Source organism: Macaca thibetana, chromosome 15, assembly GCF_024542745.1.
Source record: "Macaca thibetana thibetana isolate TM-01 chromosome 15, ASM2454274v1, whole genome shotgun sequence".
Taxonomy (NCBI): domain Eukaryota; kingdom Metazoa; phylum Chordata; class Mammalia; order Primates; family Cercopithecidae; genus Macaca; species Macaca thibetana.
In genome coordinates, this window is record NC_065592.1 from 80,374,848 (window position 1) to 80,396,170 (window position 21,323).

General features: G+C 42.3%; 2 protein-coding genes across 10 annotated transcripts in view; one reads left to right on the plus strand and one right to left on the minus strand.

Moving 5' to 3' along the window:
- The window catches only part of LOC126937902 (putative COBW domain-containing protein 7), a 952,477-nt gene that overhangs the window by 638,572 nt on the left and 292,582 nt on the right, over positions 1-21,323 (plus strand). The gene's annotated exons all lie outside the window — the stretch shown is intronic.
- The window catches only part of DOCK8 (dedicator of cytokinesis 8), a 240,779-nt gene that overhangs the window by 17,160 nt on the left and 202,296 nt on the right, over positions 1-21,323 (minus strand). For all 9 annotated transcript variants that reach the window (XM_050761724.1, XM_050761731.1, XM_050761732.1 and 6 more), the window contains 10 exons: positions 20,115-20,249; positions 18,766-18,918; positions 16,263-16,421; positions 14,276-14,376; positions 13,311-13,503; positions 8,879-9,022; positions 6,822-6,953; positions 6,231-6,365; positions 4,692-4,781; positions 1,992-2,228 (listed from right to left, as the gene is read on the minus strand). In XM_050761724.1, coding sequence (XP_050617681.1) covers positions 1,992-2,228; positions 4,692-4,781; positions 6,231-6,365; positions 6,822-6,953; positions 8,879-9,022; positions 13,311-13,503; positions 14,276-14,376; positions 16,263-16,421; positions 18,766-18,918; positions 20,115-20,249 — 1,479 coding nt within the window. The remainder of the gene's footprint in view (positions 1-1,991; positions 2,229-4,691; positions 4,782-6,230; positions 6,366-6,821; positions 6,954-8,878; positions 9,023-13,310; positions 13,504-14,275; positions 14,377-16,262; positions 16,422-18,765; positions 18,919-20,114; positions 20,250-21,323) is intronic.

The window sequence follows — 21,323 nt, forward strand, 5'->3', positions numbered from 1 at the left end:
GAGGGAACATGATGTGAAGAGACACAGAGAGAAGAGGGCTGTCCACAGGCCAGGGAGACAGGCCTGGAACAGACCCTTTCCTCACAGCCTTCAGAAGGCACCAACACTGCTGGCATCTTGATTTCAAACTTCTAGCCTCTGGAATTGTGCAGACAGTAAGTTTCAGTTGTTTAAGCCACCCAGTCTATGGTATTGTGCTCTATAGCCCTAGCAAATGGCTGAGAACCGTTGTTGAGGTTGTTGGGGAACTATGGAAGGCCAAGAGAACTTCAGGCTGGTGCAGTGGCTCACACTTGTAATCCCAGCACCTTGGGAGGCTGAGGCAGGAGGATCGTTTGAGGCCAGGAGTTTGAGACCAGCCTGGGGAACAAAGTTGAGACCCCTGTCTCTAGGAGGTCGAGGCTGCGGTGAGCCACATTCATGCTACCACATTCTAGGGCAACAAAGGGAGATCCTATCTCAAAAATGAAAAGGAGAGAAAGAGAGAGACAGAGAGAGAGGCAGACAGAGAGAGAGAGAGAAAAAAAAAAGAATGAAAGGAAAGAAAGGAAGGAAGGGAAAGGAAGGCAGGAATGAAGAAAAGAAAAGGTTTTGAAATGCTTTTGGGCACCATGAGTTTACATCTGTGTTATGCCTAGAATGTCTCAGTGTTCAAAAGTCCAAAGCAAGAAGTATAGGAAATACATCAGATGGCTTCTAAACCCACCTCCTCTTGACTGAGTCACTGCTTCAGGCTTTCTTTGGCCTCTGTGAAACCCACACCCTGATGTGGTTACCTGGCTGAACACTACCTGGTAGACAACCCTCCAGCTAGCTCAGCTATTTCTGCTTCTGCCTGACAAGGTGTATATTCACCACAATTCATCTGTGTTTGTGCACCAACTTGATTATGCCTGTTAAACTTGTTATTTTAATGACCCAATCTAATTAGATAATGGAGAAACTGGCGAACTATGGGTGTGGAAAGAAAAAGAGTTGTTTCTATGGAAACCAAGCCAAGTGCTTGGACAAGACATTATGAAAGTGAGTTGCTATAAAAATTCCTGTCATATTAGGTGTGCACAAGACCACTGTCAAAGTCTAGGGGAGAAAAAAATCATAACAATCCAGAAGGCCTCTGCTCTCAAATTGTTTAACAAGGATCTTTAAGCTCTCACTCTGCTTACACAAAGCAAAACTGAAAATCATGGACAAAGCACTATGCGTGTGGTTTATAAAAGAAAAGGCTGAACTGTGATCAGCAAACCCATAGTCAGGGAGAAGTCTGTGGCCCTGCATAAAAAGGATGACAAATAAATGTATATGTATGTGTTTTAAAGAATAATAAGTTGTTTATGGTGTATAGAATTTTGAACAATTCTGTGGTTTGAGAGACTTTCTTGACTAGTCCTCTTACTAATAAAATGAGTACAGTCTTGCATTGCACTTAGAGGTCTTTCCTGCTAACGTATAGGTGAAGGAACTGAAGATACGTAGCTTGTTTAAAATCACAGGAGGAAGGTGGGACTAGAAGCTAGTCAGTGAACTTGTCCGCCTCACGTGGCCCTTTCCCACAGCACACCACCTACTCACTGGGGCTGCCCACGTGCAGGTCCTGTCTCCAATTATTAACAGCACAACTATGCTTGAATCACCTCTAAGTTTTTAAATACAGAAAAATTGTATATAAAATATTTAAAATGTAAATACATATGTTGTACAAGTTTATAATTGAAATATATATTAAATATTACAATTAAATATATAAACATACTTATACTAAAGCTATAACTTAAAAATATTAAATATTTAATATACAATAGTGCTATAAAATATGTAGCTGCCTAAATGGGATTTTTTGGACCATGAGAGTGAAAGGACAACCATATAATCATATTTCAAGTGCATCCCTCCTTGTTTTCAGCCCAATCACTGTGAAGGAGGTTTGTGTGTCCTCCTGGGAGGCCACCCAGGCCCACTCATCCAGTGGGCCACTCCCGTGGGCGCATTACCTCCTCCTTCTGGATGACGCTGATCCTGGTCTTGATGTAGGGGAAGGCGTGCATGGTGGTCAGGACGGTGTTCCTTCTGTGCTGCTCATGCAGCTCTCCCCGAGGCCGCCCCTCCAGGGTGAACGGGGTGGTGTACATGAACCTCCGGAGGTTGAAATTCTTCTCAAAGTATGTGACCCTGTCTTTCATCTCATACTCATCAAAGTAGGGCTCCACAAAAGTGATCTGTATGTAGGCCTGAGGGGGGAAAGGCAGGGAGGGAGAAGATGAGCTATTCTGCAAACAGCCATCCCTGACTCAATGAAGGGGCATGCTGGAACATGGCGTGCCAACACCGCCCTGCCAGGTGCAGAAAAGCTACAGAGGCAGGGGGAGAATGTGGCCAGCAGAAGTTCCTCCTCTCCACCCCCAAGGAGAGAAGGGGCTGCAAGGAGGGAGAGGGGAATGTGCCTGTGGGGAGAGTCAGGGCCACCGGCCACACCTTCCTAGCAGAGCAAACTGGTCCACAGTGGAAGCCTTGGCATGAGAGTTTGCAAACTGCTATTCAAAAGAGACAAACTACTGCAACATGGACTAGCAATGGGCACGAGAAGTATTTCGGAGCGGTAGGTCTGTTCTATATCTTGGTTATGAAGGTAGTTACATGTGTTTGTCAAAACTCATAAAACTAAACACCAAAACTGAATTTTACTGCCTAGACCTCATTTAAACACACAGTCACATCACCTCCACCCTCAAACACAGAGCGAATAAGGACTCATTAAAGAAGACAACCTCTTAGAAAAAAAAAGTGACCATAAGTCCAGATGCTGGGACACTCACCCACTGAAGGGGATGGGTGGGGTCACTGACTTCAGACTGTAAATCACTATTTAGTACAATGAAATCTGGTTGTAATTCTGGGCTCAGACTCTCATTCCAAATGCTCACAACCTACCCTGGGAATTTTAAAAGAGGGGAAAAGGGCACCTTGGCTCAGGGAGGTCACGTCTTACACAGCTTGTGCTATGTACAGACCACTGTGGGCACACGGCCAACTCCATCTCCCAGACATGTATGTCTGAAGACTAAACTCTTACCACAGTCGCTGCTTTCAAGCCTAGGCCAGCGAATGTGTCTTAAGTGAGAACGTGTTCTGAAAAATGTAGAAAAACAAACTCTTTAATTTGGCCAATTCTTCCCCTCTTCCATAATCTTCTTCATATCCTGGAAGATGGAACTGGGAGTTTGGACCTTTCATTTTACAGGTTTGCTAGATGGTGAGTGGTCCTCTTCCCAGGGCCCTTAACGATACCTCACACTTACATTATTTCCAGTAACTTAGAAAGCTCATTCATGGATATGTCTGCCTGTGAGTCGGACTGAGCGGGTAGCATCATAAAGAATTTGTCTGGTCTTTGTCTCCATTTCCTAGCACAGAGCTTCAGAAACACTTGGAATTTCCTCAGTGATGGGTGTCTTTGTGATGCTAATGAGGTGACTCATGCTGGGCCCCTGGACTGCTTCAGGATGCCAAGTGGTCACCAAAAAGCCCAGTTCTGTGATTAGAGGGTAGGAACTGGATGACCTCTGGAGACAGGAGAGGGGCTGGAGATGGTGTTTAATTTGCCTACATAATGAAACCCCAACAAAATCTCTGGACACTGAGACTTGGTGGAGCTTCCTGGTTGGAGAACACACCGATGAGCCAGGAAGCCATAAATAGAGGGACAAAAAAGATGTTCACCTTTTATCATAAAACTCTGATAGTAACCAGAGTATTTTTTGGAATTCTGTGAGTCATTGCAGTGAATTATTTAATCTAAGAGGTGTCATAGAAACTCCCAAATTATTATTATTATTATTATCATTATTATTTTGTTTTGTTTTCTCCTATTTTCAAGCTAACAGGTTAGAGAAACTTCCAAATTTGTAGCTGGCTGATCAGAAGTGCGGGTGGCCTGGGGGTCCCGCTTGAAGCTAGCATCTGAAGTCAGGGCCGTCTTGAGGAGGCTGCCTTTAACCTGTGGGAGCTGATGCTACCTCCAGGTGTTAGCATCAGAACTCTACGCCCAGTTTGGTGTGAAATGGAACATGCCCTCTTGTGAAAGTGAGGAAACCCAAACCCAAGCCCTTTTTACCATTCCCCCCACAGCACAGTGATCCTGTAGTTGGCTGGAAGGAATACTTGCAGCCTCAAGAAGGAAGCCAATAAACGTTGTCACCGGGAAATTCGCATCTTTTTCACATGTTTGAAATGGAGAGTTTAAAGGCTTTATAAAAAGGCAGTAAACAGCCGTGCTGAAGAGTAGGGGCTTAGAAGCAACAGACTCCAAGTCTGAGTACTGGCTCTGCCCCTTGCATGACCTTGAAAGGTGCTTGACTCTTCTATGTCTCAGTTTTCTCATCTCTAAAATAGGGACAACAAAACCTGCTTCCAAGGGTTGTTGCAGGATGAAATAAAATGATACATGTAGAGGGCCTAATGCAGTTCCAGATACACAGTTGGTGCTTAATAAATGGTAGCTCCTATTATGATTCTTGCCTTTGACTATGTTTTCTTTAGGATCTGACCAATTAGTAGTTGAACTCTAGACAAAAAGGTTTGCTGCATTTAAGTGACTTGGAGAGTCCAGATAGATGAGATCATTATGTATTCTTGGGTAGAGAATGAAAGGATTTAGAGCGTGATGGTTTTATTTTTTGTAAATTTTTTAATACCTTGTTAGGATCCAACTTGGTTTTGTCCACAGGAGTGGAGTCTTTAATCACTTCCACAAATTCTGCACCAAAACATTGACCATAAAATGCCTAGGTAAGAAGAACCAATAGTTTATAAAGGTTATTTTAACATCATGCAACTCTTTGTCTTCTTGGAAGTGAAGTAAGTTTGGAACAAGTGCATGGTAGAATGATGCTCACTGATTATTGAGAGTCCCTCTGAGCTAATGAGCAAAGTTCAGCATTTCCTAAGACAAAAATAAAAATAGCACTGTCAACTAGTATATGCTTCCCTATAAGATGTATGCTTGGCCTCTAATTCAGCTAATATCACTATATTTGCTGAGGTATCTCCTGGGGTATCACACTCTTTACTTCTCACCTTCTGTACCCTGGGAACTTAGAGGTCACCAGGCTTCCCATATTGTGGCAAATCACAGTGCACAAGAGGATAAAATATATACCTCTAATTCTAAGTAGGGGAAACAATATAGGGAACCAAGTGGTCTGGGGTCAATTGCTCGCTCTTTTTCTCATGTGCTGAACAGTTTTGGGGGAACTCACCCCGCCACTCTGGGCAATGGCTTCTTTGAGTCAAGTAAGGATAAACCTTCTCGTCTTTTTTGGCATGGATGGAGAGTGTAAGAAGTCATTAGGCAACACAAATGTTTTAAGTTTTACACTCACAGGAGGGCACAAATTCAAATCAATGAAACCCTAAGGAGTGAATCTTTGGTTAATTGTGAGCAGTTCAAAGGACCCCAGTCCTGCTTGGTAATTGCAGGCTCTTTGTAAACAAATTCCTGTTCATCCAAATCCCCAAATGTGCTTGAGAAGGTTTTTTCGGGGAGGCACCTTTGACTGAGTTCTTAGTGTTTGTCCCTTACAACCTGTGTTTCCTTTGTCCTGACCTTTCTCTAGGCTGTTTCTCTTTTTCTCCATGCTTTCAGCTTTGCTTCTAACGACATGCTACACTTTCCCGTTATATTATGGACCAAATGTCATTGGCAGGTTAGAGCTGGGCCGGCCACTGCCCATGGTATGGCTACTGCCGAGTAGCTCTGTATCATAATGACCCCAGGTGCCATCCAGTGATACCTAAAGGATGGCTTCACCATTACCTAGGGGTGATTCAGTCATTTGGCTAGATTACTTCAAAGTCAAGATGATAAACTTCATGTTGAAAAACTCTATTACTCTCTATCTACTAGTATAAACTACTAACATTTGGAAAGGGTGATAAGAAAGCACATGACCTCGATTGAATTTTGCACAGATTTGAAAATAAATATTCACCATATAAAATAACAAACTGTGAAAAGCATACACAGAGTCTTAGGGAAAAACTATCAAAATCTTACATCACCTCATGATCTCACCTAATACCTTTCTACTTTGCCTTTTATAAATGCAAAGGGGAAAACTTTATGTAGAGATCAATGACGAATGCATAACTCTTTGTTTATTTTTGGTAATGACCCACTGTAACTTGTTTTTGTAAAGTGTACCAGGTCAAGCACACAGAATCACTTTTCTTACCTCCAGTCTATGTGAGATCTCAGGAAGCTTGGTAATTGCAGGCTCTTTGTAAACAAATTCTTGTTCATCCAAATCCCCAAATTTGGATCCAAAGAAACCAACTCGGAAGTAGGTTCCAAACATTCTCTTATGATCCTGAGGAACAAAATATAAAAAGCTCTCCTTGGTTATGTCATCCTGAGGAGCCACTGAGTTGCAAAGCGCAGGGGTCTTTCATTGTGTTAACAAAGCATTTTACTCCTGTGGCTGATATAAACAGAAATTACTCCTTAAAAAAATTAATGCTTATGAAATAAACTTCAGAAATAACAATAAAGAAATCCCATGAAAGATTTCTGGGCCTTCTTTTAAGTAAACTTAAAAATTTCTCACATTTCCTGGTTATAAAGTAATTTAAGCTGTATGTTTTCACATTTGGAATTTTGGTCCTCTGTTAGAGGAATTCCAGCCCTTTTCTGTTTGACAGGTGAGAGCAAAAGCAATGTGCTAAAGGTAAATCACTTCCTGGAGAGGAAGGATGGCTAAGCATCTGTAGGATAGGGTCATCTGCCACCAGGTAACAGGACCTGCCAGCCAGCCTCCCCCCGCTACCTTGTTCACAATGCTGTCGAAGGCCCTCTGCAGCTTGCTGTGAGTGAGTGTCAGCTTCCGGAATTCTCGATGCGCTTCTAGGATGGGGATGACCAGCTTGTAGACCTCGTTAACCGTCTCATATAAACCTCCCTTGGAAAGAGGAGAAGAGCATCAGAGAGAATTTAATCCACTGGAAATGTAAGAAGAGCAACCAGAGGTCATTGCCCAAACAGTGTGCTGGAGAGTGAATTTATTGTTGTATCACAGTATTTTACAGGGCAAGAAGGGGGTATCTAAGCATTTTTGGGACAGTGGTAGCCTTCAAACTGAACTAGACACCTCGCTAAGTAGTCCTGTATGGTGATAAGTAGGGAGAAGAGCTTTTGGGGGAAAAAAAAAAAAAAAGTACTGGCTGAGTGCAGTGGCTCATGCCTGTGATCCCAGCACTTTGGGAGGCTGAGGCAGGAGGATCACTTGAACCCAGAAGTTTAGATCATCCTAGACAACACAGGGAGACCCCATGTCTACAAAAAATTTAAAAATCAGCCAGGTGTGGTAGTATGCTCCTGTAGTCCCAGTTACTTGGGAGGCTGAGGTGGGAGGATGGCTTGAGCCCAGGAGGTCAGAGCTGTAGTAAGCCAAGACTGCACCACTGCACTCCAGCCTGGGTGACAAGGCAAGACTCTGCCTCAAAAATGAAAACAAAAACAAAACAAAACAAAACAAAAACCAAAAATAGGAGAGAAGTTTGGTAGCAAGGACTAACAGCAATTCAGAAAGGCAGTTTTAGTATATTTAAATTGCATTAGAGGTCCTCCTCTAGCCAGATGCTAAATGTATACCTCCAGAGAGTTAGTAGGATTCTAATTCATTTTCTTGAGTTTGAGGAAAAATGAGAGTATATTAGACATTTTCTGAATCCTGAAAAGGAAAGCAGGAATAGAGAGAAGATAGTTAAAACAATAATTAAAATACATAAAATCGTAGAGAGGAAACTTGGAAATAAAAACTGGAAAATAAGGATGAGTATAGTATAGATGAAAACAAAATTGAGTCAGCTAAATATAGTAAAGTATTGAATATTTTCTTGGCTTAAAATTTAAGGGAGGAGGGAGATTATTAAAATGAAAACTGGTGGGGCGTGGTGGCTCACACCTGTAGTTCCAGCACTTTGGGAGGCCAAGGTGGGCAGATCACTTGAGGCCAGGAGTTTGAGACCAGCCTGGCCATCAGGGTGAAATCCTGTCTCCACTAAAAATACAAAAAATTAGCTGGGTGTGGTGGTGCACGCCTGTCATCCCAGCTACTCAGGAGGCTGAAGCAGGAGAGTTGCTTGAACCCTGGAGGCAAAGGCTGCAGTCAGCTGTGATTGCACCACTGCACTACAGCCTGGGTGACAGAGCGAGACTCTGTATCAAAAACACAAAAAGAAAAAAGAAAAGAAAAGAGATAACAGTGTTTCCTCTTTGCCCTGAATCTCAATGACTTCACCTCTCTCTTTATTTTTTTAGTATATATACTAGGAGTATTTAGATCCAGATTAAGTTAACCAGACGAGTCTCAGTGGTTTCTGTGCCCACATTTCTGGAAGCTGGTTCTGGTCTGTGATGATCCTTCAGACTGCACAGTGGCTATGAGGGAAGACACTGCCTGGATTTCTTCTCTCTCCTCTCAGTGGTTCCTCCCTATTTTTTTTTTCTCTGAGAGGAAAAATGAGGGAGTGAAAACATGCCTCATCATTTATTGTGTAACCCTGGGCAAGCCATTTCACCTCTCTGTGGCTTAGTTCCACCCCTATTAAATGGAAATAATACTGTGAAACTGCTGCCCAGCCAATGAGCATGCAGTGAAGGCCAGACCAGCACTGTGATGAAAGGCTGTCTCAGCTCCCTTGGGGAGCTCATGCAATTTGCATACATCAAAGTCCTCCCCAGGCCCATCCCCTGCCCTGCACACCCTGGCATGTGTCCTCAGGAAGTGGGGCTGACTGGGCCATTAAGACCAGGTGTTCCCAGCACCCCAAGTCCAGCTGGAGTGTGGGAGGCCAGGTCCCGGGATGCCCTCTGGGTACTGACCGTGCTGAAGAGCTCTGCAGCCTGCTCCAGGAGGCCCACCAGGCCACTCTCGGTGAAGTACTGGCCTGCGCACACCCCATCCTCGTCAGGTGACAGGGTGTCGTCAGAGACCACAGACTCCTCCAGCACGTTGGAAGAAATATTCTGAAAGAGACCACAGTATAAGCCTGGAGAACAGGGCGACCAGACTAGTGAGAGACCACAGGAACCCAGAATGGGGAAAGGAGGAAGCTGGTGTGCAGATCCTTACCAAGGCTGTGACTAAACTAGGTCTGCAATTCTACCCCAAGAGTATCAGTCTGCCATTCATTCAGAAGGGGCACACTGAGCAACTGGTCTTCAAACTTCACGTTTTTCCTTTTAACCATTAGGAGATTTCGTATAAAGGACAATTACCTCAATGTCACAACAGCTGAGTTACTTTAGTGAGACAACCCTAAGGGACACAGGGCTGGTGTCTTGGTTTTCAAAAGGCAAAGGCCAATTAACACTAACTAGACTCCCTGTTTCACCGAGCGGACCTCTGACTTCCAGTGGTGTTTTTCTGAAGTATGTTTCTACTCTGGAGTTGACTTTCAGATAAATAGCCATGACATAGGACAACAGCAAGTGAGGCTGTCTTCATTAGGGAAGTTTTCATGGCATTGCAGCAGTTACTGTGTGTGTGTGTGTGTGTGTGTGTGTGTGTGTGTGTGTGTGTGTGTGTTTTTTTCCTGAACATTTAGTTTCTATGCATTTTTTCCTTTACAAAAACATTGCATTTAGAGCCTCTAGCAGAGCATGCAGAGACCATGGTCAGGGTGAAAAAAGTAAGAAATCCAAGACATAAAATTTAGAGAGGTACCCGCTTTTAGGGGCACTGAAGTACTGATCTGGTACCTGCTTGACCCTGAGGGTGAGTGCCTCCTCACCCTAGCACTGGCCCTGGCAGTGAATACATGACAGGTCAAGAATCATTCTTAGCTCACAGCTATGGAAGAAAGGTATATAGAAAAGAGAAGAAAAGGGAAGCCTTCCCAGTTTAGGAATTACAAACAGGTGGCACACATGCCACTCCTTCCTATTGCTGTAATCATGGCAGGCATAACTAATCAACTGTAGCACTCTTCCCTAGAGCTTGGATATAGTCTCAAAATTCTTCAGCATAGTGCTTCAGTCAGCTGCTACTAACTGAGCAGAGTTGGCTTGTGAACTAAAAGCTGTCAGCCTTCTGGCCTGGTAACAAGATCAAGTGAATCAACCTTAGCAATCAATCAGTCCATAGTTGTCACAGATAGCCCTATCCCTTCACATGCAATACTGTAATGTAGTTTTAGGAATATAGGAGGAGGCTCTCAAGTGGCCAGTCCTTGTGGCCAGTCTTTCTTACAAACCTGACCTATGTATTACGATGTTTCTGTGACAACAGAAGGTCCAAGAAATTCAGTTGAAAGCATTTAATAACCCAGGATACTATTAGAATTGTATGTAATTTTCCACGTTAGAGGAACCGTTTTGAAGCTATGTAGCCTCATCAGCTGTAGTCAGAGGAAAAGGATTCTGCAGACTTTGTTGGCTTCAGAATCAGGGAGGTACGAGTAACAGCAGTATCTAAGAATGTGTCCATATCTACAGTTGTGAAATAAATATCGCACTCTGGGACACAGAATTTCAGTGATCTCAGTTTCCTGGAATTCAGTGACCTCAAAGTTATTTTCCTTGCACATATTTATTTATCTCTAGTTTATAAATCTTTTCCAAAAGCTCAATTTCATTTGGAGCAGAACAAGGTTGAAAATCAAAGCAAAGAGCATTTGCAAAATCAACACTGGACATCTGTTGTTAATGCTGTCTAGAATTCTTTCCTCCTTTATAAAGTAAAGCATCCTGATTTGGGGGAAGAAATCACCCATAACTCCAGGTGTGGACCTGTGACCCTGGGTCAGTCAATCAGAGCACTCTATTTCTCTGGCCACTATGACTGGTTCAGGGATGAGCACAGGACCTGAACAGGATCAATAAGATGCACTGAGGCTTTCTCTGCAACTGCTAGAAAGGAGGCATCTCTCTTCTCTCTTAGGCTTGAACCTAGAGATGTAAACCTAAACTGTGGTGTGGGAAGCCTGTGAAGAATGAAGCTGACACAACAGATGGCAGAGATGGGAAATGGTGATGACACTGAGATCTGCTGACATTGTTTGGGCCCCTGGGTCCAGTATGGCAGGTGCTACTCCAGGCTCACATTCCTCATACAGGCTGATAAATTCCATTTTTACCTTCTGTCAGTCTGGGTTGGGTGTTCTTTCACTTGCCAGCTACATTTCCAAATTGATTTGGTATGTCTCATTTGAGAGAAATACGAATTCACTCATACACATTAATATAATTTGGCTTCTCTTCTGTAGCTGAGAACACCTAACTCATTGCCTCCTGTACATCATGAAGCCCTCACACTTCAGTTTCTTCTGCCTTCCTTTTCAACTTCCTCACCCTTCCCTGACTCACAGGGCCTGGACCATAAATGCTCACAATATCTTGTGCCTCTTTATAACAGTATTTCTCATAATTGTAACTGAATAAAGATTGGAATAATTAGTTATATGGTATCTCTCTGGTTAGAATGTAATGTTCATGAGGACAGAATAAGTATTCAATATTCTCTAAAAGAAGGAATCAATGGATAAAGATATGTGAACAGATAGGGCTGTATGCCCCCATGTTGGGATAATGTGGGATATTTCTGTTGATTGTGTAATAATGATTCTGTCTCACTTTGGCATGTCATTATTAGCAAATCAATTGAATTCTAGGTAAAATTAGGACAGTAAGGCTTACTAAATATAAAAGTCAATAATGAAATGCAATTGATATTTAAGTGATAAATATTAAATCAAATATAGTCACAGGAAAAAGGAATAAAAGAATTACAAAATAGTGTAGTAAATGAAACAATATGAAGGGCTAAATCTTACAATTTCCTGGGAATTGAAAGAGGAGTACTATAATATTTACTGTTGATAGTATCAAAAGGTCAAAATAAAGTTGAGAAAAGAAGCAGATACATCTAAAATAACTCGTATAACTTTCTTGTGCACTTTTACGTGATTTGAAATCAGTTGTTATTTTTATGCTTTTGGATGAGATTTAATTATCAGCTTTTATAACAAACATTTCTGAATTAGGAAGAAAATTCATTTGCTGAGCATGAAATGACAGAATAACTATTTTTGTTCTTGAGGACCATAAGAAAGGAGGAGTTATTCACAGGAGGCAATACCCAGCTTTGCTGCGTTCTGGGAAACCAGAAGCTCCTGGTTCCACCAGCGTAGTTTCGGTGACTTATTCTCTAGGCCTGGGAAAGCTACTTTGAATTGTCCTTTCTTTCTGGTTCATACAACATTACCAAATTGTGTTGAAGAACAATAACAAGAACAAAGCCTTTCATAAAATCAGCCATGTAAATTCAAACAATAATAATACAAACCCTTGTAAATGACTTCGTGAGTCTGGCTTGAAAAACACTCTATTACTATAGCTATATTGTTCATGGTTTCAGGGATGGCCATCTCTACAAATTTGTCTCTTACAAAAAAAATACCCAACATTGTGCTTTTTTATTTTCTCTCTCTCTAAAGGCTATATTAAACTATTCAGTAAGAACACTTTAAGTGACTACTGAGCTTCCCCATCTGAGCCAGCATTTAGGTCTGGCAGACAATTTCCCTTTGCCAACTGTGGGTAATTTTCAGCTTATCCTAAGGGTACTGATTCAGCCTTTTGTTTCCCTTCTCAGGTCAATTTGATTCTTTCTTGAGAGAGTGGGCCCCTCCAAAGTTGGAGAGTGGAATCAGATGAATGGGCCAGGAGGAAAATCATTTATCCAATGTTTTCCAAACTTTCACAGATGTCAGTATAGTGTGTCAACTACAATCTTTGAAAAAGAGTTTAAATGACCTTAGAAAAGTTGCTCTCTCAGTTCTCTCATCTGTGAAGTGGGAGTAATAACACTTCTGCTTATAAAGCTGCTTCACAGCTTTACGGGGAGGTTCAAATGAAGCCATGCATGTGAAAGTGTTTGCAAATGTCTCCCTAAAGTGCTATTAATAATGGCTAGGTGCCATTATTGTAAACAATAATTAAAAAAAAACAAAACCCAATGATGATGGGAAAGCAATTAGAAGAGGTAAATCTAATGTATGAACTTGGGATTTTTCAATCTTAGCACTACAGACATTTGGGACCAGATAATTGTTTGTCGGGGGAGCTCTCCTATTGCAGAATGTTTAGCAGCATTCTGGCTTCTACCAGTCAGATGCCAGTAGCACCTACCCACCCACCCCAGTTGTGATAACCAAAAATGTATCTAGACATTGCCAAATGTCCCCGGGGCTGGGGGACAAAATCGCCCCAGTTGAGAACCACTGCTCTAAGGAAAAAGCTGCATACCCCCTACCTGGAAGCTGACACTGCCCACGGGCAGGTAGCTGTGGTCCTCCAGCATGCTCAAATACTCAGCCACTAACGCAGCAGCGTGCACCAGGCACATGGCGGCCTCCGTGTAGCATTTCTTCTTGGTGTGTTTCTCTGCCATGTTCTGGAGCCAGGTCAGCCGCAGATCAGGAGATGCCTGGTAACTCTTGGCAATTCTGCAGACAGATTGAGAAGTAGTTTTGAGGACAGTGGGTTAATGACACTGTTCTTCCACTTTGTGTGACCTTTTCTTTTTTTCTCCCCAAGAGTTCCCTGCACCCCTCCACCTGAGATTTTGCCCTACATTTCCAGAAAACGAGAGAGAAGAAAACATTTATTAGTCCAACTATTTTTATTCCATGTTTAAGCTGTGCTGACCTCCAATAGTACTTAGTAAAAGCCTTACAGGGAAAAAATATCTGATAACATGATGTCTATTTTAATGGCTCTCAGGTAATTTTCTGCCTTTTCTTTTCTTTCTCTCAAAATAAAACAGAAGACAAAAAAGTACTGCACTTTGTATGATGTTGCCTCTGAACAATTTTACCTCTGTAAGTAATTTCTCCTGAACAAGGATTGGAAGACCAAGTTTTAAACTGCGCACAAAAAAATGATTTCTAAAGTAAAACTACATATGTATGTCTAAATATAATTGGAACAAAACCATATAGAAAATCCATCGGCCTCCAAAACAGTTCATTATTCTTTTCTCTGATTCTGTGGCAAGCAGAAGATAGTGTTATTAAATAATGCCTCACTTTAGGGAGATCCTTCTGAAAACTTACATACGAACTAACCTACTCTGAATGTTTAATTTCTATATATTATTTGGCTATCATCCAAACCACTATATCCACGTTAGCTGTGATCATTACATTAGTAAGAACTCCACAGTGACAAATCCTCGACCCCCAAGTGATGCCCCTTGAGTGTGTCAGGAAAGCTTACCTGTACATGAGATCCATAAGCATCTCAGGATCTTCCTGAAACTCCCTCATTTTCACCGTGTCATATAAGATGCTATTCAGATTACAGAGAAGTTCCTCCACCTGCAAAAAGTGTAAGTCTCAAAATAATCTTAGCTTTGTAGTCCCATGTGAAGAGCTAGGATTACACTGAAATGCAAGGGGAAGCCATGGGAAGGGTTGGATCGGAGGGCAGCAGAGACTAGGGGTGGCGGAGTCATCCAGACCTGACTCTGTAGTTTTCATCTTCGCCAGCCAAGGTGCTGATGAGACCTGGATGTGTGTTGGCCCTTGAGATCCATAAATCTGCCTGAATCCTCATACTATCCCTATCTCCAACATTTTTGTTTAAATTAGTTTGAACCAGTTTCAGTTATTTGTAACCTGAAAAGTTATACACTCTACTCTGGAATATCAGGGCTTTTTATACTAAGTAGGAAACAGCTTGGGACCTCAGCTTGAGTTCCATGTCTCAGAAGCCTCCTGGATCTTCCCAGGGCTTCAGAGATTTTAGAATCTCTTGTAACCATTATTCTTTTTTTTTTTTTTTTTTTTTTTTTTTTTTTTTTTGAGACAGAGTCTCGCTCTGTCGCCCAGGCTGGAGAGCAGTGGCCAGATCTCGGCTCACTGCAAGCTCCGCCTCCCGGGTTTGCGCCATGCTCCTGCCTCAGCCTCCTGAGTAGCTGGGACTACAGGCGCCCGACACCTCGCCCAGCTAGTTTTTTGTATTTTTCAGTAGAGACGAGGTTTCACTGGGTTAGCCAGGATGGTCTCGATCTCCTGACCTCATGATCCGCCCGCCTCGGCCTCCCAAAGTGCTGGGATTACAGGCTTGAGCCACCGCGCCCGGCCTTAACCATTATTCTTAATTACAAAAGCCAACAGTGGAGGTCCAGGGGAGCCTGCAGTACAAAAACAATGAGAGACTATGACTTGATCTATAGACTCTGGCAGATGACACAGCCACAGAATATTGTCTTACCCCCCTTCCTCTCTGCCAGCTTGTCAGGGCTCCTAAAATTTCTACCACTAAAGTCATTTTACTGGGTGAAGGCACTGAAGGCCTTTATTAAACTGCCCATATTTTGATTGGTCTTGTTGGTGAATACCTCTACACAAATGATGAAATTAAAGGAGTATGGTCAAGATGAAATGAGAGAGGAAGGATGTGATGTAGAGGAGAGGAAAAAGGTTCTGAGAATGAGGATGCAACATTGCCTGAGAGGGCAAAATAGACTCTGGAAACAGGGTTCTCAGACTAAGGGAACAAAAGAAAACATTCATTCATTTATTCTCACTTAATTAAGACCCTACCATAGAGCAGGCTAGGAGCTGGAGTTAAAAGATAAATGGGACAGGCTAGAGTTCCATGGTCATTGTAATGGACACGGAAGAGATTACTGTCCTTACAAGTTTCCTTAGGACAACCTTGTTTACAAGCTCTCTCAAACTCGGCCCTTCCTTACCCCTCACCAGACAAGTTGGTCCCTTTACCATCCCTTCAGACACAAATAATGCATTCTTTCAACTACTCACAATTTCCCCCTCACTTTTTCCCTGCCTAACTGAATCCTACCCCAGCCTTTAATCTTATCCCTCCTCGCAGGCTTTCCTGGCCACCAGATTGTTTATTGATCACGATCTCTTTTCCTCTAACCTTACATAGCATTTAGTTCCTGACCACACAGTTGGCACTTATGCATCATTTGTCTTGTACTGCCTCCTAATTGTGTTGATACTGAGCATTCCAAACAGACTGTTAGCATATTGAGACTGGGGACAGTGGTGGATGTATTTCTTTTTAAAACCTCTCATAGTGCTGAGAGCACATGCATATTGGACAATAAATACTTGCAAATGTTATATAAGTATATTTATATACTAATTGCATATGTACATACATACATACATACATAATAGTTGGCAGACCCAAGACTCATGCATGAGACAAGGTATGTGCTTCGGCATACCTGGGTGGGAAAAGGAGTCATCTGCATGGCCGTGTCCTCTTCTGAATAGGCCAAAATTGTCCTCAGGGATCTTCTCAGGTGCTCTTCATTAAAGTCTGGTGCTCTGCCCACCAAAGATGCCAGCGACATTGTTACTTGCATCTTTACTCTTGCAAAGTTCTGCATCAGTGAAAAAAAAAAAAAAAGATGAAATACATAAGATGCACTTAGCAGTAGATAACTGAAAGCAGCATGGCCAGACACACTCCTCAGTGTTTCCTCTACCCCTCTCTTAATCATTTCCTCTTCTCTCAATGAAATGGGAGCTACACTTTGCACAGGATTCATATTGTTGTTTAAATGGTTTAAACGGACATTGCTCTCACATAAATCTGTCAGGCTCCCTTTAAACTTTCATTGAGGACTGGGCTGCCTTTGTGCTGCAAGCTGGAAGATTCTTATACAGTTGGGTCCAAGAATACAGTATATCCTTTTGTGCCAAGAGTCTCTTCTTGGGACTTTATTTAAAGTTTATTTAAAGAAAGGGACTTCTGGCTCGGCCTCCTAGCACTTTGGGAGGCCAAGGAGGGTGGATCACTTGAGGTCAGGAGTTCAAGACCAGCCTGGGCAACACAGCAAAACCCCATCTCTACTAAAAATACAAAAATTAGCTGGGTGTGGTGGTGGACAACTGTAATTCCAGCAACTCGGGAGGCTGAGGGAGGAGAATTGCTTAAACCTGGTAGGCAGAGGTTGCAGTGGGCCAAGATTTCACCACTGCATTCCAGCCACAGTAACAAAGCGAGACCCTGTCTCTAAATAAATAAATAAGGGGACTTTGGCGGCCAGCATTTCTGAGATTTTGAATTCTGTGTAAGCAACAAGGTTTTGTTTCTTCTTTCTTTACAGGCCCATGGAAAAATATGGCTATCTCAAGGTCCCCTGAGGAATATCCTGAAGGCATTTCAATAATCATCCCTAATATATTTGGAGGAGGCTGACTTTCTTCCATGGGCCAATTTATCCTTCCACATCACTTGAGCATACTTATTAACATGGCCACAAATGGAAATTCCAAAGAATCTATCAAAATCTAGACAAGCTAAAGCAAACTTGACTGTTCTATAATAAAGCTGAACTCCAAAGTCTTCATAGCTTTGAATAAAACTCAAGTCTTGGCTAGGCAGGGTGGCTCACGCCTATAATCTCAGTACTTTGGGGGGCTGAGGAGGGAAGATCACTTGAGCTCAAGTGTTCTAGACCAGCCTGGGCACGCAGCAAGACACTGCCTCAACAAAAATGCAAAAAAAAAAAAAAAAAAAAAAATTAGCTGGGTAAGGTGGCTTGTGCCTATAATCCCAGTTACTACATGGGAGGCTGAAGCTGGAGGATCACTCGAGCCCAGGAGTTGAAGGCTGCAGTGAGCTATGATTGTGCCACTACACTGCAGCCTGGGTGACAGAGTAAGACACTGTCTCAATAAATAAATAAATATATAAATAAAATATTAAAATGAAACTAAGGTTGAATGACACTGATCATTTAAAAGTCTCTCCCATAGGTCATTCTGGCACTAGCTAGTCAGAATTTAGAAACAGGAAACACTCCTCTGAATTCTAACCTGTCTATTGTATTTTTTCCCCCACAGATGATAACTTTTAATCTAAAATATTCTTCCATTTCTTTATTTATTTTATTTTATTTTTTTTTTTTGAGACAAGGTCTCAGGCTGGAATACAGTGGCACAATCTTGGCTCACTGCAACCTCTGCCTCCTGGGTTCAAGCGATTCTCATGCTTCAGCCTCCCAAGTAGTTAAGATTATGAGTGCGTGCCACCACATCCTGCTTATTTTTTATATTGTAGAGACGGGAGTTTCGCCATGGTGGCCAGGCTGGTCTTGAGCTTCTGGCCTCATATGATCTGCCTGCCTTGGCCTCCCAAAGTGCTGGGATTACAGACATGAGCCACTGCACCTGGTTATTTTATTTTACTATTATTATTTTGAGATGGAGTCTTACTCTGTTGCCCAGGCTGGAGTGCAATGGGGTAATCTCAGCTCACTGCAATATCTGCCTCCCAGGTTCAAGCGATTCTCCTGCCTCAGCCTCCCAAGTAGCTGGGATTACAGGCATGCACCAACACATCCGGCTATTTTTGTATTTTTAGTAGAGACGGGATTTCACCATGTTGGACAGGCTAGTCTTGAACTCCTGACTTCAAGTGATCCACCCGCCTCGGCCTCCCAAAGTGCTGGGATTATAGGCAAAAGCCACCACTTCCAGCCCCTGGCATTCTATTTTAGAAACATGCTAATAGAGACCACTGCATTTAGCTGATGAATTCACTTTTACATGCAAATTAAAACAGAAGCTGCTATCTATCTACATACTCAATTCTTTCTTTCTCACAGGACAGAAGTAAACTGAAATACGGCAAAATTTCCTCATGTTTTTTTCTCAGCTGATACTTTGCATCAGTTTTCTCTACTGATTCCAGGTCACTCAGCTGGTTTGAACTCTTACACTGGTGGCTCCAAAACTGAACCTCATGAGGAGGTAAAGGGTGGCACAGGCTTGGCTCCGGGTGACATCCATGCTGCTGCTGCAGTGGTGCAGGACTTGGTGACACAGGTCGAAACACTGTTCCACCTCCTCTTCGAAGAGTAGGTCTCCAAACTAGGAGAGACATAAGAGGCCATTAGGCATCACTTGGCACTTTGATACACTTTCTGGACCGTTGAAATATGCAAATGTCCATTTGGACAAGCAAAAAGCCGAGAGGAGTTAATGCATTACTCCATAAAGATAATGAGCTATGTGAATCAGAATATGAATTTAAGCAATGGAATAGACTTGAGATTTAATTATGAACTGTCCAGCTAAGGGCAGAGCTGTGTTATTAACTGTACTGTGAGCCCGGTTGCATTCACTGGTGAAATCACAACTATGATGGAATTAAACCTGAGTTTCCTGGGTTCCTGGGAATGTATTGGTGATGAAGACAGAGAAAATGGTCCTGATAAGGATGAGCAGAAGAATTTTACTTTTTAAATTTAAAAGATCTCATGTAGAAGGCACCAATTGAGATCTTCAATAAAGGGAAAAATAGGCCGGGCACGGGGGCTCACGCCTGTAATCCCAGCGCTTTGGGAGGCCAAGGGAGGTGGATCACTTGAGGTCAGGAGTTCGAGAGCAGCCTGGCCAACGTGGTGAAACCCTGTCTCTACTAAAAATACAAAAATTAGCTGGCTGTGATGGCACACGCCTGTAATTCCAATACTCAGGAGGCTGAGGCATGAGAATCGCTTGAACCCGGGGGTAGAGGCTGCAGTGAGCTGAGATGGTACCACTGCACTCCAGCCTGGGCGATAGAGCGAGACTCAGTCTCAAAATAAATAAACAAATAAATGGAAAAACAATCTGCATGTTACCCCAGGATAATCCTCATTCCTCAGGCTGTGAGAAATTCATTTCTGACCTTCGTGGCATTTTATGGCATGACATTTTGTAAGACTAATGGGAGTCACACAGAGGATTTAACCTCACTCAGCACAGCTTACAGAGAGACAGAGTGAAATTGCTAAGTCACTCAGTTGATCTCTGCTCTCATGTCATAGACCTTCAGTGAATGGCCATTTGAAACTTCTAGAGTTAGGTCCACATTTCAAGTATGGGAGCCACTGTTTTTCCTCTCCATGGTGGCTTCCCACAGAATCAGGGCATTTGCTTTCTTCCTAGGAAGACTTAAGACCTTTACTGTGATGCCACTTAATATGCTCTGTGAGTTTGGGTCCACCTGAAGAGAGAAGTGTGGAGCTAGATGAGAATCTTACTCTTAACTAAGAGGAAGAAAACAAGCATCCCATGTTTACCTTGGCGATGAGAGCACGGAGTGTTGCAAAGCAGTGAGTCAGGTAGGTGGTACTCTGATCACAGTTCAGAGAATTCACCAGCACCCTCAGAACACCTCCCAGCAGGCTGTCTTTACAGTCCAGAGCCGAGCTCGCCTGGGGGAATGGAAGAACAGCATTATTGAATGCCTGCACTGTGCCAATGAACTGGATGTTCCTGACAATTAGCTCAGTAATGCTGATGTTCCATCTCCAGTGGTGAGTCTTAAGAGTTTGGTGAGCCACCATGGGTATCATCCATTAACCATGGGAACTGAAGACCTATTTCCAAATGGCTTTACTTCAATGCTTCCAATAAGTTTGGGATTTCTAACTAATTTTGGGTTCCTAAATGAAGTTATGAGGCCCATCTCCCTCATCCTGGGTCATGTCTTTTGGAAAGTTCTTTCTTTGTGTACAAGACATAGCTTTCCTTATGGAATTCAAAACGTAATTGTGGGCTTCCCAGTACAACAGGGGCTGCTTGGTGGCAGCAAGGTTTCTAAATAGAAACTTGCTTATCAGCTACAGAAGGACTAACAACACCAATATAATCGAGGGCTATTATAGATATTTGGCACCTAATACTGTGCTATATAAAGATACGATGAATGTGATACCAAGCATTTAAATTATCAAAGATATCAAAGTCAACTAAAATATCAAATACTTTTTGTGTTTATTTTTTATATGATTACTTAGATTTTAGACAATTTAAAAGTTAGAGAATTAAGATTTCACTGTGTTTCAACAATATTTCTTCTAGCCCTAAAAGCAATCCTGGACCTACTCTAATGAAGGACTTCTCAATGGAAACACGTAAGAACTCATTTTTCAGGGTAATTAAAAACTCATTACTACCTAGACATCTTGGGAATTTGTGGAAATATCACATAGAAGATAAAATTAATATGGTACAAAGTTCACAAAGCTATAGGGATGGCAAATTCAGGGTACAAATGACTTTCCTTAACCAATTTAAGTCCAAAGAAGATATCATTTATCAAATTTAGCACTCTTTTTACCTAGCCTAGTCATAATCATAGCTCCCATATCAGACAGTGACCATCATTCAACTGGAGTTGACCCATCAGAAAAAATCCTAGTTACCACTACTGTTCTAGATACTAAACTATAAGCCCAACATCCGCATTATAAACTTGGTACATACTCACACAGATTTAACCAAGA